The sequence below is a fragment of the Bos indicus genome, chromosome 3 (assembly GCF_029378745.1).
Source record: "Bos indicus isolate NIAB-ARS_2022 breed Sahiwal x Tharparkar chromosome 3, NIAB-ARS_B.indTharparkar_mat_pri_1.0, whole genome shotgun sequence".
Lineage (NCBI taxonomy): Eukaryota > Metazoa > Chordata > Mammalia > Artiodactyla > Bovidae > Bos > Bos indicus.
The window spans coordinates 9,725,503-9,753,265 of NC_091762.1; the positions used below are offsets into that span (position 1 = coordinate 9,725,503).

General features: G+C 47.7%; 1 protein-coding gene and 1 pseudogene across 1 annotated transcript in view; one reads left to right on the plus strand and one right to left on the minus strand.

Annotated features, from left to right (window-relative positions):
- The window catches only part of KCNJ10 (potassium inwardly rectifying channel subfamily J member 10), a 35,243-nt gene extending 8,511 nt beyond the window's left edge, over positions 1 to 26,732 (plus strand). Inside the window, exon 2 of the mRNA XM_019988223.2 lies at positions 21,652 to 26,732. Within this exon, the coding sequence (XP_019843782.2) occupies positions 21,652 to 22,791 (1,140 nt within the window). The 3' untranslated portion in view covers positions 22,792 to 26,732. The remainder of the gene's footprint in view (positions 1 to 21,651) is intronic.
- Positions 4,150 to 4,425, minus strand: LOC139179631 (mth938 domain-containing protein pseudogene; annotated as a pseudogene).
- Positions 26,733 to 27,763: the final 1,031 nt, after the last annotated feature.

The following is a 27,763-nucleotide window of genomic DNA, read 5'->3' on the forward strand; positions in this document are numbered from 1 at the left end:
TATTATGTCCCCATTTTACGGGAAGGCTCCGACCAGCTGACATGATATATCCAGGTGGCAAGACTGGACTCTATTCTGGAATGCTGCTTGGTGTTTTTCTTTTCTTTTTTTTTTTGTGGAGGGAGCAGTGTTGGTCACTGTCTGCCTAGGGGCTTCCTGGTTGGCTTGGTGGTAAAGAATCCACCTGCAATGCAGGAGACCCAGGAGACTCAGGTTCGATCCCAGGGGCAGGAAGATTCCCTGGAGGAGGGCATGGCAACCCACTCCAGTATTCTTGCTGGGAAAATCCCATGGACAGAGGAGTCTGGCAGGCTACAGTCCATAGGGTCACAAAGAGTCGGACATGACTGAAAGGGCTGAGTACACACACGTGCACTGTCTGCCTCTTGACCTCCTCGGATGACCTAGTCCATGTGGAATTTTATCAGAGCTATCTTTTGCCCATCTTTGTTGGGAAGAGTCAGGGCATATTGGGATGGGTGGTAGAGGGGGTAAAAAACAGGTACGAGAAGCTTAAATGGGATTCTCAGTCTAGAAGGAACTTCGAAAGGTCACCTTGACCTCTGACGGCCTCTGGGCAGGGTGAGTCTACCTCCTTTCATTTCCTGCCTTCCCATGAGCCCCACTTCCCACTGCTGACTGGATCACTGGAGAGAGAAGCCACATGGCCTTCTGGGCTAGGGTTTAGGGATTGAGATCTGTATTGATTTTAAGTCCATGACACTTGACTCTGACCTTCCCTGTTAATATCCTACATCTGTATAAGGATCTATGGGCTTTCCTGGTAGCTCAGCTGGTAGAGAATCTGCCTGCAATGCAGGAGACCCCAGTTTGATTCCTGGGTCAGGAAAATCCCCTGGAGAAGGGATTGTCTACCCACTCCAGTGTTCATGGGCTTCCCTGGTGGCTCTGACCTGGGATCAAACCCAGGTCTCCTGCATTGCTGGCGAAATCTTTACCAGTAGGAGGACCCTTCTATTCCTCACTCCACTGCTCATCTTGGATGCTCCCCGGCTCGCTACCAGATTCAGCTTAAGCTGCGTGATTCATCTATCTTCCTCCATGCATGAACACTCTGCCCCAGTCTTTATTCTCTGGTTCTTCCGTCTCCAAGTGCCCCTTCAAATGCTCCCCGTTGGAGAAGGGGGCCTGGCCAAAATCTTCAGCCCGTCCAGCAGCACTCTGGCTCAGAGGAGGGATACGGGGAAGCCACCTCTGAATCTAGTTCTGCATCTAGTCAGTATCTTCGTGCCACCCTGCCCCCCAACTTCTACTCAAACAAGGAATGTGGATGAGGAATAAGTGGATAGCTGGGGAACGACGGAGCAATTCCCTCCTAGAGTGACAGTAGTCCTTCTCTAGGTTCCTGTCTGAGGGTCAGGATTGTTCTGCATGCCTGAGACCTGAGAAGGAAAGGGAGTGGCGAGGACACGCGTCAGGGAAGGTGGGTCAGTTTCCTGAATACACATCAGAAGCTCAGGGCACCTATGGGGTTCCATCTCCATCGAGGGTGAAAATAAGAGGAAATTGCTTAGGCAGTCAATTTTGACTTAATGGGAAGCACTTCCTGGGTGTAAGGGATTACCAGGCAAAGGGGAAGGATGGAGAGAGGTGGATGACCCACTCCCCTTGAGAAAGAGAGGCCTGGTTAAGTCTCGTATTGAACAGAGGTGGCGGGGGTGGGGAGCATCTAGGAGACAGTTCCAAAGGGGCTTAGAGCCCCTGTGGGCTGCGTGATTTCCAGCTGTCTCAGAGAAACTCTCTTGATCAGCTTCACAAACCCCACAGAGAGTGTCATTGGATCTGCCCTCTCCTAATGGGTCCCCTATCTGCTGTTTCTTCCAGCTCTTCTGGGTCTATCTCTGGGCCAGCTGCTGTTGTGGGAGGGCGGGTTAGGGTTTGGGTTAGATTCCTGAGGCCTGCTGATGGGTGGGGCACACTGCACACCCTGGGCTGGGGCTGTGGTTGGAGGGGAAACCTCAGTGGCTAATGCTCCCAGGTTGGCCCTTCAGCACCCGAGGATCAAGAAAAGATCCTGTAGGAAGAGAGAGGCTGGGATGAAGAAGAAAGTCAGGGTCATTTTCTGATTCTGGTGCTACAAGCCAGCTCTGTGACTTTGGGAAAGTTACTCAGCTTTTCTGGGACTTGGCTTCCTCTTCAATGGGATGAGGGGATTGGACAAGATGACCATGGGGGCCTCCCAACACCAACAGCCCATGGTGGTAGAGCGGTCAAAGGAAAAGCACAGACCTCGGTTTCAGTGGGCCTGGGTTCACCTTGCAGTCACCTCCTCCTCACTAGTGGTCCTCCTGGGCGAGTCTGGTTCCCCCCATTCATATGAGGGCATTGGCATCACCCAGCTCCCAGGGAGGATATAGGATGATGCAGTGTGTGAACACGCAGCACACGGCCTGGCTCATTGTAAGGACCGAGGCAGGGAAGTCCACGGCACACGGGGACACGGACGAGGGGCAGCAACTCACAGCGAGGCTATGGGCATCCAGAAGGGCTTCCCAGAGAAACTGACATCCACACTGAGGCTTGAAGGAGGGGTAGAGACCGACCGAGGAGAGTGGGGAGAGGAAGGGAGCTTCACGGAAGAGGCCCCGCTGCTTGCCGAGAACTGTTGGTGAGAGAAAGCATGGCCCATTCAGGCGCTGGGAGCAGCTTAGTGTGGCTGGAGATCAGAGGCCGTGTGTGAGGGGCACGTGGAGGGCCAAGAACACTGATGCTGGAGAGGGCAGCAGAGGGCAGCTTATTACACACTCTGCTGCCTGTAACCCTAGGGGCTTGTGAGCTGGGGTCCCTCCACTTTTACTGCATCTTCCTTTTCCTACTTTTCTTTTTCCCAAGCTCAGTCCTCTTGTCTTTGGTCATGTGGGTACAGGGAAGCACTGGGCTCCCCAAGAGGACCTGGTTGGTCCCGGGAGAAGCTCTGGGCCCCACTTGTCTGACTTGGGCCCCGTCTGGGGTCCAGGTCTGGGGTTTTCTGCCAGTCTCCTTTCCCGCCATGAAAGAAAGATCTGCTTTCTGCTGAAGACTCTGGATTTCTGGCACTGAGGCTCCCTGTGTACCCACTGTGGACCTTGGCTGCCGCACTGCCCTCTCATGATATAGAGACGTGAGAGTGTTGGCGGAGGTGGGCTGAGGGCAGTGCGGAGTGAGCACAGAGGGAAACCAGAGAGAAGACAGGTCTTCAGCCTGGAGTAAAGGCTGATGGGGAGACCGAGTCAGCGCCCTCCGCTGTTCAAAGGCTGACACTGTCATGGGAAACTTGGAGGAAGGGCTTCCCAAGGATGAAGCAGGTCACTCGCCAGAAAGGGGGCCTGAGGGAGGGAAAAGAGATGTACAATATCAATCCTATGGGTTCTTTTAAAGCCAAGAACTACTTAGCCAAAGCTCTGTACTAGGCACTGAGGAGGTTACCAAGATGAACGCTGCACTGGTCAGGAAGCAGTTCAGAAATGATTCTCCTGGGGTTTTCTTGATGGTCTAGTGGCTCAGACTCCATGTTCCCAGTGCAGGGAGGCCCGGGTTCCAGCCTTTGTCTGGGACTAGATCCCGCATGCTGCAGCTAAGACCTAGAGCTTCCAAATAAATAAATAATTTAAAATAAAAGAAATGATCCTTCTGATTGGGAAGGGGAGCATGATCCTTCCTGGAAGAAATGGAACAGATAAAAGGCCCCTCTGGCAGCTTCCCCTGAGGGTGCTTCCACACTGTGTGTAACGCTCATGCCTCCTCCACTGCTTACATTGCCTCTTGGGGCCTCCACCGGCTAGCCACACAATGGCTAAGGTCCCAGACAAGAAAGGAGATAGAGAAGGGGACCCTCAGCCAGGAGGTAGTCAGCTTCCCTGTTTTCTCTCAGGTGGGAGGTCACACTGGTCCCAGGACCCTAAGGAGCCAGTCCCATCAACCTGGCCTCTCTCTGGTCTCCCAGGTTCTGGTGGCAGACCTGGTGACAGCTCAGTGGCTCCCTGGCCTCCACCCCAGAAACCTTATCTCCTCGGGCCTGGCATCCTAGGCTCTGTAAAAAGTTTTAAACAAAATTTGTTTGATCATTGCTTAGTGACTTATTCTTTTAAGGCTCCATCAGCAGGGGGAATGGAGACCACTTCCGCCCCGACACCTTGGGTAAGCAAGGCACTATCGTCCTTTGGACCCGCACATCAGTGCCTTGTTTCCTGAGTACTCCACAGCTAATGGGGGTACCTTCCTGGCCTCAGTCACCCCCTGGCCAATCACAAGGATCTGCACACCCTTCTTGACAACTTCCTGCTCATCTGTAGCCTGCACACCAGGAGAATTCTCAGTTCCTATCAAGACTTCCCCCTGGCCACACTTCGTAGTCCTTATAGATTTTGGTAGAGCCTGGTACTTCAGTTGCCCCTCTGAGAGGGTAGAAACTTCAGGTGAAGACATAAGGAACTTAACTGAAATCCAGTGTGCTCTCTTCAGAGATGCATTTTGAAACAGCTCTGTGCTTTACCCCTCATCTTGGGCTTTGAACAGCCTGCCAGCTGCCTGGAGCCATCAAGGCGGGGGGTGGGGGGAGCAGGAGGGCAAAGGGCTGCAGAGCATGATGGAGGAGCTGGATTCTATTGGGCATCCCTCACTGAACACCTTTCCTACCATTTGGCAGGGTGAATGGGTTTGGAGGGAGCTTCGCCTTAGGAATTATAGGGAAGTAGGATGAAGGAGGTGGGCTGAAAGCCTCCTCCAATTCCAGGGCTATAGGAAGTCCTACTCCATGAAGCACTGTTACCCTGCAGAAAGGACAAATAAGACAGGGAGCTGGAGCACCGTCAAGCCCGAGGGGGTATGGAGAGGCACCATGAGTAAAGATCCACCAGGCTTGGAGAACAGAGGTCCAGCTTTGCCATTATATAAACGTTAGCAAGTTACTTTACCTCTCTGAGCCTTAGTTTCTCTAATTTGGTAGATATTTTTCTTTCATCTGCAAAGTAGGCTAATAATAATACCTTATATTTACATAAGGGCCATAGAGATTTCAGAAACTGTAACTTCTGTAATCCCAACCACACAATGGAAGGTTTTATTGCCTCCTTAGGTGAGGAAATAGAGCCCTAGAGAGATGAAGAGATTGATTGGCGTTCCCATGCCTGGTAAATGGCACAGACCAGGATGGCCAATAGTGGAAAAGAAGAATAGATGGGGACCTCTGGCTGTGACTCAGACCTGCCAAGATAACAAACAGGTTTCCTTTGGAAGGCTAACTGCATTGGAAAATGGCTCTCTGTATCACCATGTTGAGAAAGATTCTGAGGCTCAGTGAGAAAAAACAAATGGACTGTGATGAACTGGTGATATCTTTGAAGGGCGGGAGGTGGAGTAAGTGATGGCCCACCTGCAGCATGGTTGGCATCCCCAGCCAGGAGTCACACCAGGACTTCATGTCTAAGTCCTTTCCCTATACTAATCAATTAGGTTAAGTTCAAAGGCACCTACTGAAAAGAGAACTAAGATATAGCCTCTGCCTTCAAAGCGCTCACCATCTCTCAAGGACAGAGGAGTGCTGAACTGATGCCGTGGTAAAACGTTCCAGGAACGTAGAGGGCATCTAGCGGGCATTCTAGGTGGAGGGGCCTGCTTGATAAAAGCTTGGGGACCATGCAAGTGGTGGTGCAGGCTGCATTTGAAGAGCCAGTGGCAGTTCTGTATGGCTAGAATATGAGGTCCGAAGGGGAAAAGAACCAGAGGGAGAGGCTGTGAAAATCAGGGTGGCATCAGATGGGGAAGGATTCAGAATGCTGTGTCTAGATGCGTGGGTTTTATCGCAGAAGCTGTGGAACTCTTTGAGGATGGAAAGCCAGAGCGATGGGATGTAACTGTGTTGTTGAAAGGCGCTGCTGTGGCTGAGGAGGTGGAGGTGAGGGAGGCGAGGCTGGGGGGTGTGGAGACAGAAGATCATTGCAGTGTTTCAGGTGAAAGAGAACTTGGGTAGCCTCAAAGGAGATGGAGAGAAGCCCACAAAAGCAGATTGATAAGACCTAGTGAGCCGCTGGATGGGGGGCAAGAGAGAAACGGAGGGTGACTCTAAGGTTGCAGCTTGAGCACTGAATGGGTGGTGATTCTGCCAACAAGAGGGGAAGCACAGAAGAGACTCCCTTTTGAGAATAGCATGTGAGTCTGAACATGGTAAAACTGTTAGCTCCAGTTAGAGGGAGCCTGTAAGGGTTGGACCTAGGGGGCAGAGGTGAGGGGAGATCCGTGGGAGTGGCTGAAACAGCCGAGGAAGTGAGAGCAGAGTGGTTAGAGATGAGAGCCAAAGAGGATCCCTGAGAAACATCAGTAATTCAGCATCAGCGAGAGGCCACAGCAAGAGAGATGGGCCAAATGTAAAGAGACAGGGAGATGAGATTTCCCTGGTGGTCCAGTGGTTAAGACTCTGCACTTCCAATGCAGGGTATGCAGGTTCAATCCCTGGTTGTGGAACTAAGATGCCACAAGCCGTACTGTGGGGCCAAAAAATTAAAAAAAAAAAAGAAAAGGAAAGAGAGACGGAGGAGAGAGCCTGGAGGAACACCTCAGAGAGTGATGGTGAGACCCTCCACACAGGCTGTACTGGCCCACCCAGTGCTCTTGGTACATCTGTGTGCTTATCTAACTCTCCCAACACCCTGGTGAGGTAGGCATCATTAGACACCCCCCCCCTTTTTTTTTTTTTGCAAATAAAGGAAAAGGAAACTCAAAGAGTTTAAGTGATTTTCCCCAAATCCCAAAGCCTAGACGTGGCAGAGCTGCTAAGAGCTAATCAAGGTCTCCAGATCAGTGGATCCCCATCACATCGCAGTTAAGAGTCCAAGGACAGTCAAAGGAGAGAGTGTCCAGAACACACAGACTGGTCATCAGTCTCACATGATGCAGAGAGACTGCTGGGGTCAAGGGCTGACAAAATGCCCTTGGATTTGATGACTGGAAGTTGAGCTGTGACCTTGGAGAGAGCTTCTTGGAGCTCTAGCTGCCACCCAGCTGGCTGTGAGGATCAAGTGAAATTGCTTCTAACATGCTTTGCAGAACGCAGACCCTGGTAGTTTGAAGGAGACTGGTGCTCTTGTTTTTATTGTTATTAAATATTAATAGATTGGACCACTTGAGATTGCTGACATTTTGAAAAATGGGTAATTTTGTATGCTTTAACCTAATAGTAAAAGGAGGGGGCTGGGGTGGAGGTAGGGCGGCTAGGGCAGGTGTAGCCCAGCTGCCCTGGGCACAGGCAGTCTCCTGGGGCTGGGGTGCCCTGCCCCCTGGTGGTGGGAAGGTGAGCTTCAGCACAGACCCGGGGGCGGGGTGTCGGGGGCAGGTAACCTGGTGAAGCTTGAATTTGCGGAGTGCTCTCATCTCTTCTGCTCCCCTCCAGCCATCTGTAATCTTGCCAGCACCCTCTATGCTAAATGCAGCTGGGCGTGGGGGTGAACTCTCCCAGCGGGGCTCTGTCTGGAAGAATACTTCTAACTTCCAAACTAGGGTGATCCTCTCAACTAGTATCATTGGGGATCAGTTGGGTTCTATGGAGAATCTCAAGAACCCCGGCCAGGTGGTGCCTGATTAAAGAGTCAGGGCAGCTGACACATGAACACGAGTCTTGAACCAAGCCCTTGGTCATCGCCAGCCCAGCTCCTCTGAAACCTCCCCCAGTGTCCTTGGGGACCTCTTCGTTGTCTCAGGTCTTACCGATGACAATAGAATAACAACGACAACGGATGTTATTTGTATTAATGCCATTGCTTCTCAGCGCCTCAGCTGTGTCTTAGCGCCTGATTTTTCTGGTTCTTCAGTCAAGGTGAGGAGGGGTGGGTTAATATCTCTGAGATGTTCTTCTGAGGTGAGGACCCAGACGGGGCCAGGCCGGGAGGCTCCCCGGATAGCTGGAGCTGGGGCTGAGGAGGCACTGGTGCATCCTTTGTCCTCAGCTGAACTCTGGATGGTGCCAAGCTCCTCACACAGGACCAGGGTGTGCAGCCCTGCGGCTCCACACAATGGGTAGGGGCAGACGCTGTGGCCGGGTGGTGACTCACAGAGGGAGCGCACGCCGGGGGCAAGGGGAGGCAGGTGCATCAAAGAGGCAGTCGTGACCGGCTGCACATGCCAGGAAGTCCTCTCCCTCTCCAGCTGGGGGAAGGAGGTCCCTGAAGAACCATCCCCCTCCCCCCGCCCCGGTAGTTCTTTGCAGGAACGCTGTTCCCTTCTCATATGGGACAGGAGTCACTGCCAGGGAATTGGGGCAGAGGAAGGGGCTGTGGTCCTAATCAGCCCACACTGACTGGGGTGGCGTCTGGACAGAGGAGAACATCTGACAGGGCTCCATCTCTGTGTTCCTCCCTCTTCAGACCGGAAAGCACAAGAGGGTCAGAAGGGCCAAATGGAGGTCACAGGCTCCCAGGAAATGCTTTGAAGGCTTTTATCCTTTCTTTTGATCAGACTATGAGAACTTTCCAAACGTTGACACAAGGGAAGAAAAGCCTATTCTTCCTTGGGCCAGGGCCTTGTGTCAGGCCGAGGCTAGAGGATGGGAGGGAAGGGGAAGGAGACAGGAGGGTGGGAGGCAGAGCCTGCAGTGACTCAGCTGGCAAGGCAGGCCCCGGACACACACACGGCCCTTTTTTTCCCCACCTCAAGATTTGTGTGCATCTGGCTCAGTTTCTATTTGTTTATTTTCTTTGGGGCAGGACAGGAGGAAGATTAATGAACAAAGACATCAACTTTCAAAAGAACCCCAAACCCAGCTCCATTCCTCTCCCAACGTTGAGGGCTTACATAACCCCGCAGTGCTTTTCTTCTAGGCCTTCCTTGACACCGTCTCCTTTCTCCTCTCTTCCCCTCGCTCACATTTAGAACACTTGGAAGCGTAGAAATGCTTCTTTTCAGTCCCCACTGTGCAGCTGATCTCCTCCTGGAGGCCTCCAAGGTCGCTATTCAAGTTGGAGCTGGTATCCAAAACAGAGATAATATGGTTGGTGAGAGGAGGCTAAGTAGTAGTCTCCTGTCTCCACCAAGGCCAGTGGGAGGGATGGGACCCATCTGCACAGGGCGAACAGGAGGTTGTGGGGCTTAGAATGCCTCTACTAACATGGGCACCTTGGCTTTGGGATGTGGGTGGGGATACAGTGACACAGATTTTGGAGGTCAGAGGTGTGATTTGATGGACAGCACAGTATTCCTTCGGGCTTCCCTGGTGGCTCAGACAGTAAAGAATCCACTTGCAATGCAGGAGACTTGGGTTTGATCCCTGGGTCGGGAAGATCCCCTGGAGAAGGGAATGACTAACCACTCCAGTATTCTTGCCTGGAGAATCCCATGGACAGAAGAGCCTGGTGGGCTATAGTCCATAGGGTGGCAAAGAGTGGGACATGACTGAGTGACTGTCTCTCTCTCACACACACACACACACACACACACACACACACACACACACACACAGTATTCCTCCATATCACCCTCTTCCAAAATCACATGTCCAGGATGCAAGACAGGAGGCAGAAGAAACTTGGAGGAGAAGAAGGGATGGGCCAGACAGATGTAGGGGGAGTGAAAAGACAAAGAGGAAGGTGAAAAGAAGGATAGACAAGGGGAGACACATTTTGGTAAAACAGCCAGTATGAAATATGAGCAGGGCAGTGCAGATGATAGAAGAGATGAGAAGAGAGTGGGGAGCAGAGTCTAAGGGAAGGAATGGGGAGGATAAAGACCTGTCATGCGGACCTAGAAGGAACACTAGGACGGAGCAGTCACACAACAGAGAGCATGACCACCAACCCTCAGACGCACCCTGGATGATTGCTGCGCATTCTGCACACCTGGCTCCTGCGAGCCCCCATCCTGCTCTAGGTGTCCATCTTCTCTAGGTGTTGTTGAGTGTGAAATCTGCTCAGCAAAGGCAAGGTCACTGTAATATTAACCTGAAGCTATAGTGGAGAGAACTTTGTAATGTAGCCAGAACTAGATACTAATCTCAGCTCTGCTACTTATATATTGGGTCACCTGGGCTCCTTGCACCCAATTTCCATAAGGAACTGAAGAATGGAAATTCTGCCTGGGACATCCTGGGCGGTCCAGTGGTTAAGATTTCGCCTTCCAACACAGGGGGTGCGTGTTTGATCCCTGGTTGGGGAGTTTAGATTCCACATGCCTTGTGGCCAAAAAACCAAGACATAAAACAGAAGCAATATTGTAACAAATTCAATAAAGACTTTAGAAATGGTCCACATCAAAAAAAAAATCTTAAAAAAAAAAAAAGAAACAAAACAAAACTCTGTTCCTGAGTTGCTGCAAAGGTGAAATGTGATGTGCTGGTCTAAACTAGGCATTCAGGAAATGATAGTTGCCCTCATTCTCTCTCCTGTTTCCCTGAACCAGCCGCCAGGAAGAGGAAGTACTCCGTGGTCAGAAGAGAAGACTCCCCCCCCCCCCCGGGGCTCTGAATGGGTGTGCACTACAGGCAGGGGACCAAGTCCCTGAATCTGATCCCTGTGGGAGGTGCTGGGCTCCATACCCAGGCCACGTGGCTCGTGCCCCTCATTCTAAGCCCAACCTTTAAATCTATGAAGCTGACCACAAGGCAGGAGGGTGTTATGGGATCAGAGCCCATCGTTGTTTTCCCATTTGTCCCATTAAGTCTCATGTGCTCTCAACACTTCTACCAAAATGACTGGCTCCTCTCCCCTGCTGGCCCTGGATCACCTCAACGCTATACCTTTTGTTCCTACAGCTCTCTTCCCTGAGGGGCCTTCTCTTTGACCCCACCCCCAAACTCCAGTCTCTAAGGGTCCAAATCTTGCCTTCAGGCACAGTCCCAGTGCCACATTTCTCTAACATAATCTCCCCTGGGTGAAACAGTCAGGTGTGGAGGAAAAACCTCAACTCTTGCTTGTTACTTACTGATTATGTTTCCTGGTAAAAAAAAAAATGAGGATAATAGCAATTATAGGAGATAACATTAAAATATCCCCAACAGCTTAGCCCAGTGCCTAGCACTTAATAGGTGCTCCGTCAATACATATTGGTTGTCTTTCCAGCCCCATCGCCTTGAGCTGGACGTCACCTTTCCCTTTGCAAAGTCCCCCAGGACTTCATGGATCTTCCCCCCACCCCCTGGCACTTATCACATTTTGCCTGCTTTGTGGTTGTCTCCCTTATTTGATTGTAAGGCGCTCAAGGCTAGAATCTATATCCAACTTACCTCCATAATTTCAGTGTCCTGTTTAGAATCTGGCACCTAGTAAATGTTCATTGTATAAATGCACGAACACACACCTGAGACTTGCATAAATATGCCTATGCAGTGGGTGCATCATTACAGATGAGGGTGTTTGGTTTGTTTGCATATCTAATAGTGCTGATAATTAGTTATTGGCATTTCAGTGGATACAGGAAAGAGAAAAATCATCATAAGAAAAAAATCAAAAGATACAAACAAGAATGGGGAGTGAGAAGGCCTCAGAGGGACAGAGACCCTGAACCAGAGTGAAGTTCTATCTGTTGTCCCCAGACCAAGAGCTTCCATATGCCCTTGGTCCTCGTGGAGAAGGATTCTCAGTATGCTTACATTGGCCCCTGTGGCTGGAGTGATTTGGGAGTACCCTCCTCCTCATTTATTTACTCATAAACTACTTCTTGATAAAGAAGACTCTACACATGGACCATCACAGATGGTCAACACAGAAATCAGATTGATTATATTCTTTGCAGCCAAAGATGGAGAAACTCTATACAGTCAGGAAAAACAAGACTGGGAGCTGACTGTGGCTCAGATCATGAACTCCTTATTGCCAAATTCAGACTGAAATTGAAGAAAATGGGGAAAACCACTAGACCGTTCAGATATGACCTAAATCAAATCCCTTATGATTATACAGTGGAAGTGAGAAATGGATTTAAGGGACTTGATCTGATAGATAGAGTGCCTGATGAATTATGGATGGAGGTTTGTGACATTGTACAGGAAACAGGGATCAAGACCATCCCCATGGAAAAGAAATGCAAAAAAGCAAAATGGCTGTCTGAGGAGGCCTTACAAATAGCTGTGAAAAGAAGAGACACGAAAAGCAAAGGAGAAAAGGAAAAATAGAAGCATCTGAATGCAGAGTTCCAAAGAATATCAAGGAGACATAAGAAAGCCTTCCTCAGCGATTAATGCAAAGAAATAGAGGAAAACAACAGAATGGGAAAGACTAGAGATCTCTTCAAGAAAATTAGAGATACCAAGGGAACATTTCATGCAAAGATGGGCTCTATAAAGGACAGAAATGGTATGGACCTAACAGAAGCAGAAGATATTAAGAAGAGGTGGCAAGAATACACAGAAGAACTGTACAAAAAAATCTTAATGACCCAGATAACATGATGGTTTTATCACTCACCTAGAGCCAGACATCCTGGAATGTGAAGTCAAGTGGGCTTTAGAAAGCATCACTACACACAAAGCTAGTGGAGGTGATGGAATTCCAGTTGAGCTATTTCAAATCCTGAAAGATGATGCTGTGAAAGTGCTGCACTCAATATGCCAGCAAATTTGGAAAACTCAGCAGTAGCCACAGGACTGGAAAAGGTCAGTTTTCATTCCAATCCCAAAGAAAGGCAATGCCAAAGAATGCTCAAACTACCGCACGATTGCACTCATCTCACACGCTAGTAAAGTAATGCTCAAAATTCTCCAAGCCAGGCTTCAGCAATATGTGAACCGTGAACTTCCAGATGTTCAAGCTGGTTTTAGAAAAGGCAGAGGAACCAGAGATCAAATTGCCAACATCCACTGGATCATCGAAAAAGCAAGAGTGTTCCAGAAAAACATCTATTTCTGCTTTATTGACTATGCCAAAGCCTTTGACTGTGTGGATCACAATAAACTGTGGAAAATTCTTCAAGAGATGGGAATACCAGACCACCTGACCTGCCTCTTGAGAAACCTATATGCAGGTCAGGAAGCAACAGTTAGAACTGGGCATGGAACAACAGACTGGTTCCAAATAGGAACAGGAGTACATCAAGGCTGTATATTGTCACCCTGCTTATTTAACTTCCTCCTCCACGAGTACATCATGAGAAATGCTGGGCTGGAAGAAGCACAAGCTGGAATCAAGATTGCCAGGAGAAATATCAATAACCTCAGATATGCAGATGACACCACCCTTATGGCAAAAAGTGAAGAGGAACTCAAAAGCCTCTTGATGAAAGTGAAAGAGGAGAGTGAAAAAGTTGGCTTAAAGCTCAACATTCAGAAAACAAAGATCATGGCATCTGGTCCCATCACTTCATGGCAGATAGATGGGGAAACAGTGGAAACAGTGTTAGACTTTATTTTTGGGGGGCTCCAAAATCACTGCAGATGGTGATTGCAGCCATGAAATTAAAAGACACTTAACTTATTGGAAGGAAAGTTATGACCAACCTAGATAGCATATTGAAAAGCAGAGACATTACTTTGCCAACAAAGGTCCATCTAGTCAAGGCTATGGTTTTTCCAGTGGTCATGTATGGATGTGAGAGTTGGACTGTGAAGAAAGCTGAGCACTGAAGAATTGATGCTTTTGAACTATAGTGTTGGAGAAGACTCTTGAGAGTCCCTTGGACTGCAAGGAGATCCAACCAGTCCATCCTAAAGGAGATCAGTCCTGGGTGTTCATTGGAGGGATTGATGGTGAAGCTGAAACTCCAATACTTTGGCCACCTCATGCAAAGAGTTGACTCATTGGAAAAGACCCTGATGCTGGGAGGGATTGGGGGCAGGAGGAGAAGGGAACCACAGAGGATGAGATGGCTGGATGGCATCAGTGACTCGATGGACATGAGTTTGGGTGAACTCTGGGAGTTGGTGATGGACAGGGAGGCCTGGTCTGCTGTGATTCATGGGGTCACAGAGTCGGACACGACTGAGCGACTGACCTGACTGAAACTACTTCTTGAGTACCTACTGTGTGTCATACATTGTGTTAATCATACGTCAGGCTAATTGAAATATGCTATACCTGAATCCTTATTTCAATAAGCTTCTTCGTAGTAGAAGATACATGTTATACCAAGTAGATGTGCAATAGAAGATATAGATGGAATATAAATACACACACACACACACACACATATATATATATATATTTTTTTTTTTCAGAGGCTTTACTTAAGGCTGTGGGGGTCAGAGAAGTCCTCATGGAAAAGGAATCATTTGAAATGGGCTCTGAAAGATATCTCAGCTATATAAAGACAAGGAGAAAAGGAGTCCAGGAAGAGACAGGAGCATGAACAGCCCTTTGAAGGCAGGAAAACCGGGGTTTGTGCAATAGGGAGCAGGGGACTGCTGGTTTGTCTGAAGTTTGCCAAGGACAGAAGAGGCTGGAAAGAAGGTACAGTAGCAGACTCTGCGAATGCTCCAGACTGAGTTTGGCCTGTCTTTGATACCTAGTGGACACATCATCTGTAAAACCTAAACCAAGAGTAGAAGGGATTGAGCTGGGGAAGGATCTGAGGTAGTTATAGTACAATGACAAATGGAGTTTGGAGGGAGAAAGTTTGGGAGAGCAAAGACCTCGATTTACCAATCACATCATCTCCCTTGGCTTCAGTTTCCTCATTCATAAAATAAGGATTGTAACCTTAATATCTCATAGGAATGCCACGAGAGTAGAAGTGCTATGTGAAGTACCGGATGCATGTGCACTGATTCGTGATCAGAGGCGTAGCTTAGGAAGAGTGATCCGGTAGCGGTGTGGGAAGGATTTGGGGAGAAAGAATAGAGACAGGAGATGAGTAGGAGGTTGATGGTTCAGCCAAAAGGTATTAAGGACCTGAACTCAGACAATGAAATGAGGGGGAAGAGACATAGTAACAAATCCACAGCATGTGGCACCTGATGAATATTGGGATGAGGAAGGAGCAGAGTTTGAGATGTTGTGAAACATTTTCAATGCAGTTAACTTGGAAGTTATGGCACTGTTAACTATTTAAAAAAATTTTTGGCTGTACCATGCATGCAGGATCTTAATTCCCTGACCAGGGATCAAACCTGTGCCACTTACATTGGGAGTACAGAGTCTTTTTTTTTTAATTTTTTATTGCAAGTTATTTGCTTTACAATATTGTGCTGGTTTCTGCCATACATCAACATGAGTCAGCCACAGGTATACATATGTCCTCTCCCTCTTGGACCTCCCTGCCAGCTCCCTCCCCATCCAGCCCTCCTCGGTTGTCATGTAGCACTGGGTTGACCTCCCTGTGTCACACAGCCAATTCACTGGCTATCTAGTTTACATGTGGTAATGTATGTTTCCATGCTACTCTCAATTCGTCTCATCCTCTCTCTCTCACACCGTGCCCATAAGTCTGTTCTCTATATCTGCATCTCCACTGATGCCCTGCAAATAGGTTCGTCAGTACCATCTGTATAGATTCCATATATATGCTTAATATACAGTATTTGTCTTTGACTTACTTCAGTCTGTACAATAGGCTATAGGTTCACCCACCTATTAGGACTGACTCAAATGTGTACTTTTTTAAAGCTGAGTAACAGTCCGTTGTATATATGTACCACAATTTCTGTATTCATTCATCTGTCGATGGACATCTAGGCTGCTTACACGTCCTAGCTACTGTAAAAAAGTGCTGCAACGAACACTGGGATACATGTGCCCCTTTCAGCTACGATTTTCACAGGATATATGGCCAATAGAGGGATTTATGGGTTACATGGTAGTTCTATTCCTAGTTTTTTTTTTTTAAGGACTCATGTTGTTCTCTATAGCAGCCATATCTATCAATTTACATTCCCACCAACTGTGCAAGTGGGTTTTCCTTTTCTCCACATCCTATCCAGCATTTGTAGATTTTTAAGTGATGGCCATTCTGATTGGTATGAGGTGATACCTTATTGTAGTTTTTATTTGCATTTCTCTAGTAATGAGTGATGCTGAGCATCGTTTCCTGTGTTTGTTGGCCATCTGTATGTCTACTTTGGAGAAATGTGTTTAGGTCTTCCACCCATTTTTTTGATTGGGTTGTTTTCCTGGTATTGAGTTACATAGCTGCTTGTATATTTTGGAGATTAATCCTTTGTCGGTTGTTTCATCTGCAATTATTTTCTCCCATTCTGAGGATTTCCTTTATTGGAGCACGAAGTCTTAACCACTGGACCACCAGGGAAGTCCTGGCACTGTTAACTATTTAGGAAACCAAAGAGGGGCAGAAGTAGAAGAAAGAGAATTCATTCACACATGGAAATGGATGCATTTAGAATTCGTATCCCAAAGCTTCTTCATTTGGGTTGCTCTTGCCACAGAGAGGATAAAGCTCTTTGCTCAGGGCTGCTTCCCCGCCCACCCCACTCCCAGCCTGACAGGTACACAGCTCTGAGCTGCCCCTGCTCCACTGCCTCAGGGAGGGGGCTGAAGCATCCTTTCTGGTCATGCCGTTTGGCAGAGTCCTCCCCAATGCCCACAGCTGTGTATAGGCGTGTTCTCCTCCTTCATCCTCTTGGAAAGGGAACTGCAGATCCAGAGAGAGCTGGGACCTGTGCCTGGGGCTTGCTCTATCCCACCTTTTGAAAAAAGAATTTGTAAACATCTGTGCACGTGTAAACTTGGGTCCCTATGAGGTAGACCATGGCTGCAGCCCTGACTCAGGCCTTTGTCCAAATCAGGGTTCTAGTCATCCTTTTACTCAGACTTTCTCAACAAACTGCACTCAGTACTAGTGAAACAGGTGATGTGCACAGTCTGTGGCCTTCAATTCAGAACTCACAGATGGCAAACAATTGTAAACAAACCGTTGCAAAACACCATGATGTTTGAAAATAGGAATGTGTACAAACTGCTTCTGGAGGCGGGGAGGTGGAGATGAACTGTTTCTTTAACTGTCAGGCAGGCTTCCAAGGGGGAAACGAACACTTGAGTGAGTTTTGAAAGATAAGCTGAAGGTCATCATCCTGGTGGGCAAGGAGCGGGGCAGAGCAAAAGCAGATCCAGAGGTAAAGGTAGATGTGAGGGGCTTTACGGAGCCAGAGTCTAGGATATGAGCAGAAAAGTGGCCAGACCAAAGCCAAGGAGGAAGCAGGGACCAAATCACGAAGAGCCTTGAATGTTGTGCTCAGAGCAATGGGGAGCCAGGAATCAGCTTTAATCACAGGAGGAGTGTGCATACTGCAGAGCAGTCCGGTACTCAAGAAAGGCTCTGATAAATCCATTCTGGAGAATAAATGACTCATGAGCTCTTAGATAAAGAAATAAAGCTTAGATCCATCTGCAGGTGTGAATCAGGAGGGAGAGGTGTTTGCTAAGGGGATGTGCCAGACATCACTGTAGGTGTGACTGGCTTTTGTTTTAGGGACTTATTAGCTTAATTTTTGGTGTAGAAAGAAGGTGATTGTGTCTGACAGCTGAGAGGCTGCTTTTGTTTTCAGAATTCTTCAGCTACTGTCCCTGGTATCTGGCTGGGACTGTTCTGGGGAAACAGCACCCTCTAGAGGAGACAGTTATGTGTTTCAGGTGGGGCAGCAACAAATCATTTCCAGAACTCTACGCTGCCCCCTTCTCCAGGGGCCCAGCCAGCCCTGGGGGTGGAGTGTAGCAGATTTGTTCATATGCTTCCGATTCTCAGTACTGTGGAGAACAAAGCTGCCTGGCGGTGGGAGGTAGCGCAATAGCTGGGAGCAGCATGTAACAGCTGGAGGAGGCAGATACAAAGGTTGGCAACAGCAGGCCCACAGTTGGAGGCGGCAGTCACCACTAACAGTAGCCCAAACCTCCACTGCCCAAGAATCTGTCGCCTTAACACTGGCCTCTGGAAGCTCTGCGCCCCATCTTCTCTGTATTAGCTGTGCTCCTCTATACAGGAAACTACAGAGGCACCTCCTGAGAACATGAGACGGTGACAATGAACTCGGGATATATGCAAGCAGTTGCTATAATTTAAAAGTTCTGGAGCCAGAAGACTTGGGTTCTGGCTCCAAATCCACTTGGAGCAAACGTCTTTGAACCTTAGTTTCTAATGATGCGTTTCCTACTTACCTCACGGTGTGGGGGTCAAATTACATGTCTCATAAACTGTAAAATGATATATGAAGTGAAGTGAAAGTCGCTCAGTCGTGTCTGACTCTTTGGAGCCCCGTGGACTATACAGTCCATGGAATTCTCTAGGCCAGAACACTGGAGTGGGTAGCCTTTCCCTTCTCCAGGGGATCTTCCCAACGTAGAGATCGAACCCAGGTCTCCCTCATTGCAGGCGGATTCTTTACCAACTGAGCCACAAGGGAAGCCCCCAAATGATATATAATTATAGACTATTACGTTGGGAACAATAAGCAAGACATCCCTTGAGCCCCAAGAGCTTCCATTTCCCCAGATTATACAGGGTCTCTCCTCAGCACAAGCAAAGCTAGGACTTCAGTGTAGGATCCCTGGATGTCATGGTATAAAGTGAGGCGATACAGACAGGAAGGAGGCAGGCATCTTGATCTTCTATGAATGTAGTCAGAAACTTAAAGACAGTCTTTAAACCTCCCATCTAAAGCTCTAATCTCCTCTGTAGAATCTCTGTAAAGTTCTCATCCTACCTGGCGCTGAACACTTCCAGGGACAGGGTACTCTCTACCTTTTGAGATGCTCTTTCTACATTTGTTACAATGTTCTTCATATCAATCTGGAATCCTTTCCTTGGCAGTTTATCTTTTTCTTGATGGTTTAAACTCAGTGGTCCTGGTTGTTCCCCTTGGAGCTCAAACTTGTGTTCACATGGCAGTGCATTCAAACCAAATATTCTCACATAGCCTTCATATCCCTCAGACTGCCTCTTCTCCCAAGTAAACTTCTCCATTACCTTCAACCACTTCTCACATGATTTGGTTCTGAAGACCCTCATGTCCTGATTGTTCCTTGAGACTCAATACTGCAGATGTGAGATGAACAGAGGTTCAGACTCAACTGAATCCTTAGATACTTTAGTTCAACTCAAGGAACTTACAATTGCACTGCTTTTTTGGCAGCCAAAACACATAAGTAACTCACATTGGATTACTTTCTGCTAAAATGCTTACATTTATTTTCATGGTTCTGCTTATGAAATCACATCTTTCCAATTGTAGAACTTGCTCAGGTAATTTTTGGACCCAAATATGTAATCCTATGGTTATCCTTTTTGTTATATTTGGCCCACTCATCTGGCTTCTTTTTGATCTGTCCCAACTCTGTGTCATTTGCATAATCGATGGCCATGTGTTCTATATTTTTGAATAAAATTAGTGTTAAGAACATTGACTGAGGGCAAGACCAAAGATAAAGCTCTCTGGTACATCATTAGAAAGCTTATTTCAGGCTCTCATGATCCACTCACCAGTAACACTGATTTTTTATTTTTAAGCCACCCAATTAGAGAAGCATTTTGTTCATTTGTCTCTATCCCCAAGGACATAACGAGAGATCTTGTAAAAAAAAAAAAAAAAATCTTGCTTAGTTGCACTTTCTCTATTACATTTCTCTGATGTGCCAAATTAGTAACCTTGTCAAAGAAAATTAGGTTAACATCATTTGACTTGTTCTTAGTAACCCCATGCTGGGTCCTACTGATAACTGCCTTTCCCCAACCCTGCCCAAGCATTCACTATCTTAATGTTCCATTCTAGAGTCTTGTCTATGGTCTACCTCTTTGTAGTCTGTGAAATGCATTTAAATTTTCTTTTTGAAAATTAAAATCATGCTCACTCATCCACAACTTTCTAGCACGCCTTCTGTTCTCTACAACCTGTTTTAGATTCCCCTGTTCTTCAAAATCTTCTATAGAAGTTTCATTTCTTTCAAGAGTTTGAGGGTCAAATGAGAAGCATGCTAACATGTAAACTGTGACTGCACACAGATGCAAGTTTTGTGGTGATTGTTTCTTTTACTAATATTACTACTTCTGAGTACTGAATGGGGCTTTACTTGGGCCCTAAATAAAAATTTTTCAAACTTCAGAATTACAGGGTCTCCTTCTCCAAAACAGCCATGTCTGGCTGAGGAGTCTCATGTGGATGAGTTCCAAGTGGGCAGTGTAAAATGCGCTGTTGGTTGTCTCTGAATATTCTTGGATTCTTGTCTGTTGGTGATCTCCAATTTTGTGTCTATTTGGGTGAAGCTCCAATACTTTGGCCACCTGACGCAAAGAACTGACTCATTGGAAAAGACTCTGATGCTGGGAAAGATTGAAAGTAGGAGGACAAGGGGACGACAGAGGATGAAATGGTTGGATGGCATCACTGACTCAAACTCGACTTTGAGCAATCTCCAGGAGTTCGTAATGGACAGGGAAGCCTGTTGTGCTGTAGTCCATGGGGTCGCAGAGTCGGACACACTGAGCAACTGAACTGACTGGGTGAATATATGAATCGACCTAGATAATTTAGAGCTTTCTAGCAATAAGGCCATGGAAATACAGGCTAAGGGGCAGTGTGCAGAAGGATAAAATGCAATGGGACAGACTTCTGAGAATGGAGAATGTGATGAGCCTCTCTGTGTTCTCCAAGAAGAAACAAACTCCCCAGAGATCACCTGCTCCTTCCCAGAAGGCCTGGCCAGCAGATATCAAGTCCAAGGGCTCAATTTATTATAATTCTTTCTCTGCTGGAAAAGTACAAGTTATTCCCTGGGCAGAGGTGCCAAGCACCTTGTATTAAATGAGTTGTCTCCTATTTCAGAGCCTTGTCCCACTTTCTACTATCGGGACAAACAGCATTCCTGAATCTGAACTTGAGCACACATAGTCACGAGCTAATATACACTCCCAACTCTCCTACTTCACTCAGTCAAGACAATTTTGCCACCTACAATCTGGCATCTCTCCCAGTCCTTGGGAAAACGGCCCAGTGCTGCCAGGAGGCTTCAGTTAGATGTTTTTCCTACCCCATCGCTTGTTTACTTTTGCTCAGTTCTGTCTATGCTCTTTCTGACACCACTCCAGACCCAGACCTAGATAATGCAAAAAGATGATAATGACAATAATAATAAATAGTGAAATGGGCTGGGTGCTTAGAGAACATCTTGAGGGGTGGAAGAACAGGTAGTTTCTGCTATCTTCTCAGCTAGAAGAGTATCTTAGTATCACCAGTGAGCACTGACGTGGAGGTTGGGGAGAGAATGGAGAAATTAAGGGCATATGTGTGTTCAGGGGGACTGACCTGGAAGGATAACAACAGGATAGTCTTTCTTGCTGGTGTCATTCAAGACAGTAGGGAGGGATCCTATTTCAGAATTAGGGATCTTCACAGAACCAGTTCTGTGGTGAAAGGAGACCAGCAGAGCCCTCTTTAGTCCCACTGCCACTTTCAAGGAACTGGGAACTTATTATTACTTTTTCTTCTCTGCCCCGCCTAAGAATTAAAAATATCAGACTATATTGCAATTATTTGCTTTGCTGAACAAGTATCTTTCTCACTAGGCTGTGAATTCTTGGACAGCAAGGTTGCTGTCAGCTGTCAGATTCATTTTTGACTTCCCAGCATCTTGCACTACAGGGCCTGGCATGTTGCAAGTGCTCAGTAAACATTTGCTAATAAGAGAACAGATCAGTGGCACTGAAATGAATACTTCTTCCTTCCTGTTGGGAAGGGGGTGGCTGGGAGTTGGCTGGATTTCTGCAGTAACTCTCATTATGCTGTCTTGCTCTCTGCAGATGACTTCGGTTGCCAAGGTATATTACAACCAGACCACTCAGACGGAAAGCCGGCCCCTAATGGGCCCAGGGATCCGGAGGAGGAGAGTCCTCACTAAAGATGGCCGCAGCAACGTGAGAATGGAGCACATCGCTGACAAGCGCTTCCTCTACCTCAAGGACCTGTGGACCACCTTCATTGACATGCAGTGGCGCTACAAGCTGCTGCTCTTCTCTGCCACCTTCGCAGGCACCTGGTTCCTCTTTGGTGTAGTGTGGTATCTGGTAGCCGTGGCCCACGGGGACCTGCTGGAGCTGGGCCCCCCGGCCAACCACACCCCCTGTGTGGTACAGGTGCACACACTCACCGGGGCCTTCCTCTTTTCCCTTGAGTCCCAGACCACCATTGGCTATGGCTTCCGCTACATCAGTGAGGAGTGCCCACTGGCCATTGTGCTTCTTATTGCCCAGCTGGTGCTCACCACCATCCTGGAGATCTTCATCACAGGTACCTTCCTGGCAAAGATTGCCCGGCCCAAGAAGCGGGCGGAGACCATCCGTTTCAGCCAGCACGCAGTCGTAGCCGCTCACAATGGGAAGCCCTGCCTTATGATCCGAGTGGCCAACATGCGTAAGAGCCTCCTCATTGGCTGCCAGGTGACAGGCAAACTGCTTCAGACCCACCAGACCAAGGAGGGTGAGAACATCCGCCTCAACCAGGTCAATGTGACTTTCCAAGTGGATACAGCCTCTGACAGCCCCTTCCTCATCCTCCCCCTTACTTTCTACCACGTGGTAGATGAGACCAGTCCCTTGAAAGACCTCCCCCTCCGCAGTGGTGAGGGCGACTTTGAGCTGGTGCTGATCCTAAGTGGGACAGTGGAATCCACCAGCGCCACCTGCCAGGTGCGCACTTCCTACCTGCCAGAGGAGATCCTTTGGGGCTATGAGTTCATACCCGCCATCTCGCTGTCAGCCAGTGGCAAATACATAGCAGACTTCAGCCTTTTTGACCAAGTGGTGAAAGTAGCCTCTCCAAGCGGCCTCCGTGACAGCACTGTACGCTATGGAGACCCTGAAAAGCTCAAGTTGGAGGAGTCGCTAAGGGAGCAGGCTGAGAAGGAGGGCAGTGCCGTTAGTGTGCGCATCAGCAATGTCTGACGGCTTGGAGTCCCACCTCCCCATCCCTCTGGTTTCTCTTCTTCTTGTGGCTCCTGGGTGAGGGATGTTTGTTATCCAGGCTTACTGGAGAGCCCCAGAAGCATCCTTCTCCACTTCCTCTTCTTTAACCCCGAGGTCACCTGGAGTCCACATTTTCCTCCCTTCACCTCACCCCACTTTGGCCCCAAGATGCACAACTCCCTTAAGCCAGGATGGGGGAAGGAGAGGGAAGATTAGGCTGAAGTGGCTTAGAAGGCCTCAGCCATGCTTGGAGACTCACATTAGAAGGACCGTGTGGCTGGATGAATAGACTCCCTCCCACCTCCCATTACCACCAATGTCTGGTACTTTGAGGCTGGAGCCCCCTCCCTCTCTATCTTCCCACTTACCATGTTACCTAAGGCAAGACTCTCTCTCTGATGGGATATATGCCCTCAGAAATATAGGTCGGCAGAATAATTTTTCTCCACCAAAACCTATGGAGAGAAGCCAGGGTTTTTCATGGTGTAGTTTACTTTCTGTTGGCAACTCCCGACTCTAACCTAGGACCTTGGTCCCCACTGTTCTCCTCTTTCTAGTTTCTAAACTGGACTCTCTCTTTGGATACCCAGTTCCTACACACATGTCCTCTACTCCCAGGGAATATAAAGCATAAAGACACAACCACCACATCTGTACCCAACCTGAATATTGAATTCTTCACTGTGGGGTGACTAACACAGAGCTACTGTTTAAAACTTTGAACCTGTCCTCCAGGTAGCCCTGTTTCCCTGTGTTCCATAATGTGATGACCCTCCACAATTCATTCCCCTAGAAAAAGTCCAATGTCCAGGCCCCATAGAAAGGTCTGGAAATAGTGTTCCTGATTACACTGTCCCTGGCTTCCCTGATTCTTTCCTGCCCAGCCCACTCTCCTCTTAACCCCAGCTCTGAAGGAAGGGAGGGAAAATGCAAGGGCCTTCCTCTCAACACTGATGCTTGACTAAAACTAGACTCACAGGGCACACAGTCGCAGGAAAGTTAAACCAACCCACCAAATGGGAGGAGTACATTCTCAGATTTCCAGACTGCTGTATACAGCTTCTGGGAATTGGCGTGGCTTTAAGGTTTGAGCAGAGGCAGAACTCTGTGGCTGGCAGACACTATTCACTGTTACCCCTCCCAGTGCCCTTCTGAAAAGTGCCAGCTATTCTGTTAGGCAGTGCTGGGAGGGGAGGAAATTACACCTCCTGATCAAATAACTATGGTCTCCCTCAGCCATTCCCGAGACAGTATAAAATGAATATCAGTCTTCTCTCTTCTCTCCTTTGCCATGAAGCCAGTTTCAGGCAAGTTAAAAGGCATATTTTACGAGATCAGACTCAGGCCATTCCTTGTTCCCTGATGGGGACTGTGGTATGAGGTCATGAAGGGTGTATGGATGCCAGAACTTTCTCTAAAGCTCCAAATCCCAAGAGTGCTCCCTGTTCTCATTTAGGTACCAAGGAACACTCTCCCCCACCCCAGATGGATTCGCATAGAGTCAATGTATGAATCAAGTGGCAAATTATTTAAGGTAGACCAGCCAATTGTTATGGGTTTCCCTGGTGGCCTAGATGGTAAAAAATCTGCCTGCAATCTGGGATACCCAGGTTTGATCCCTGGGTCAGGAAGATCTAGAGAAGGAACTGGCAACCCACTCCAGTATTCCTGCCTGGAGAATCCTATGGACAGAGGAGCCTGGTGGGCTATAGCAACTAATGCACACACACACACACGAACACACAAATTGTTATAAGCTACACACTTATACAGAATGTATATTTGCATCTGTGTAAAGATGAGCCTTACAGAGAAACCCGCAAAATCTGGAGAGTGGACCCATGGTTATCATTTACTACAACTGCCCAAGATCCTCCTATATGATCTCTCCTTGAACTCAACTAACCCTTCATTCTCCACTTACTGTAAACCCCACCATTACTCCCTAGCTCTCAAGCAAACAAGAACCAGAACAACTTGAAAATCTGAGACAGAAGACAGAAGGCAAAGAGTCACCTTCTGGGCTCTACACTTTATTCAATGTTTGACTCACCTGATTTCTTTCAACTTGTGCGGGCAAAGAGCACTGCGTTGTGTGTGTATCTTCTGATCTATTTTCAAATTGTCCTCCACCTAGTTTCTTCTGTACAGTTGCTTCCCTCCTGAGAGAAATGCTGTTTTCCCATTCCCTCACTGTCTATTCCAAGCCTCCAGACTCCTCAGATTCTTGGATAACAAAATGAACACTTTCTGACTGACCCTTTTTCATTCTCCTGCACAATCCCTGACTTTGCTCTAAATTGCACTTTAAATCATACCATCCTTTTGATACAACCTGGCTTATAAGCCCCATCAGAGAACAACACTCCCTTGCCCTCAACCCTAAGTGGTTTTCTAGCCTACAGCCCCCATCTCTTCTGAGCTGAAATCATCTTTCAGGCTATCAGGCAAGCTTTAGAAGCAGCCAGGTCTGGTGAGCAATGGGATCCCTGACCACACCAACCATGGACTTGGACTGTGAGGAGAGCACTGGGCAGAGATCTTAAGGGAGGAGATTTCAGAGGATGGTCAACATGACTCATGTGGGAGGATACTCAGGGTGCAAAGATGAGAAAGGGTGGTACTGGGGGGACCTAGTGAAATCGATGAAACCCTTGAGTCTTACTTGGGTTAGCAGACAAGAAGTAGCTGGAGGCTCGGGGAATTAAGCTATGATAAATAAATCAAAGGTTTATCTAAGAAAGAGAAACAGAGATAATATATATATATATACACACACACACACACACACACATAGAGAGAGAGGTAATATAGATGTACATAGGACCAAATATACAGAATGTGCAGAAAGAAAGTATTCAGAGAGCTCAGCATGGGGGCAGGTAGCTTGCTCTCGTTTGGGGGGTAGGACTCCCCAGGTTCCCAGAACTTACAGCCAGTGATCCTCATTTCAACATGCAAAGCCTGACAAAGGCTTTCAGGTTTGATGATGGGAAAGGGAGGGGTGGAAGTTGCTCTTCAGAATAAAGAGGTGTCCACTGAGGCTTCCGATAAACCCTGTGCTGCCGACAGGACCAGGAGGAGGGGAGACACTCCATCCATGGAAATCTAGGACGGTCTACAAGCCGGTGTGCTTGCACGCCCAGTGTCCTGTCCCTGTGGCACTTAAAGTCCTGTTCCCCTCTCTATTTCCCTGCTGTCATGGGGTGGGGCAGCTGCAGCTCCAGCCCCAGGAGGTGACGGCTATTAAACTGAGAAGCCAAGCACTTTGGTGTCAGAGGTACTAAAGGGAAGCCTCAAGCCTAGAATCTAAATGCCAGGACTAAAGAGCTGCTGGACCCAAGATATTCTCAAGGCAGAGGCCCAGCTTTCCGTGTGGCTGCAAGCAGCCCAAAGAGAATACCTTCTGTGCTGAAGAGTCCCAATTCCAGCATCTGGGCATGGGGCAGGGCGTGGTGCTTTAGCTTTGATGGGAGAGGCTTCTGAAATCTCTACTCTGTGCTTTACCTCATTACCCGCCTGACCCCCTAACCCAGCCTCAGCTAGTAAGACCATCAGGGATTTCTCTCTGAGACCTGAGCAGAGAAAAGCAGCCAGTTATACTACTGCTACTAGTCAAGGACACTGCCCCTCCCAAGGCTGCTACCCTGCTCCTTTACCCTTGCTAGTTAACCTAGCTTATTTGGAACGTAATATAACACACTACCTTTGCTGTAAAGTTAGCCTGGGCTTCGGGCTCAGTCATGGCCAACTCTATTGAAAGCAGAAATATCTAGGGATGGTTTTTCCATTCACTTCATTAAAGACTAAACCAGGTCAAACATACCTAGGAAAAATATGTCGGGGTTTTTTTTTTTGGTTTATTTTATTTTTGTCTGTTCAGAACAAGTTACTATTACTAAATAAAATGGCTGAATCTATGTTCTTCGCTCCAGCTTCTTTTAGAAATCAAAACCAATCCTGTTATTAAGGCCTGAACTCACTGGCCTTCCTTTGGGAAAGGAGGGTGGAACTGGGCTGTGCTGGAAGAGCCACTGACAACATGGTCAGGTCTTTCTCTTTCAGTGTTACCATCAGTCCACCAACTCCTTTCCCACACCTCCCCTCATTAACTTTAGGATCCTCTAGCAAATACCTTTTACACTCAGTTTTAAAAGGATGACAAAAAAGTTAAGACCGAGAAATCTGAAAACTGTCTCAGCTTAATCCAGGAAAGTCAAGTTGCTTTGGAATCCAGGCATTGCCCCTTTTAGCCAGCGATCATGAACACAACTTCCCTGCCACGCTACCATGGAGTAGTTCTTTATATGTCCTCAAGGCTCTACATGCCTATTCATTTAATCATTAGGTATTTCTTGCCCCAATTCTCAAAGAAGTGGGTTTCTCTTCTATGCTTATCTATCAACAGCCTAAAGAAGGCTTGGTTGTTAATATCCAGTCCTGAATTGAAAAAACAGACCCCGATGGTTACTGACTCTTGTTCCCTAGAAAAGGAAGGACAGAGGGAGAAGATTGGGTCTCTTACCATCATCAATAAATACTTATCTACAACATTTGGGAAACACTAGGTTTTAGGGATGAGTCATGGGACATGGGGCTTCCCAGGTGGTACTAGAAGTAAAGAACCTGCCTCCAATGCAGGGATGTAAGAGACTCTGATTTGAGCCCTGGGGTCGGGAAGATCCCCTGGAGGAGGGCATGGCAACCCACTCCAGTATTTTTGTCTGGAGAATCCCATGGACAGAGGGCTATGATGGGTGGGCGATGATCCATAGGGTCACGAAGAGTCAGATACAACTGAAGAGACTTCATGCATGCACACATAAAACAGGAAAGATATATAAGATATATGAAATATACAGACCCATAACATTTGAAGAAACTTGCCAACTTGTGAAGAAAAAAAGACAAAATAACAAGTAGCATACATTAGGGCCAGATATACCATTAA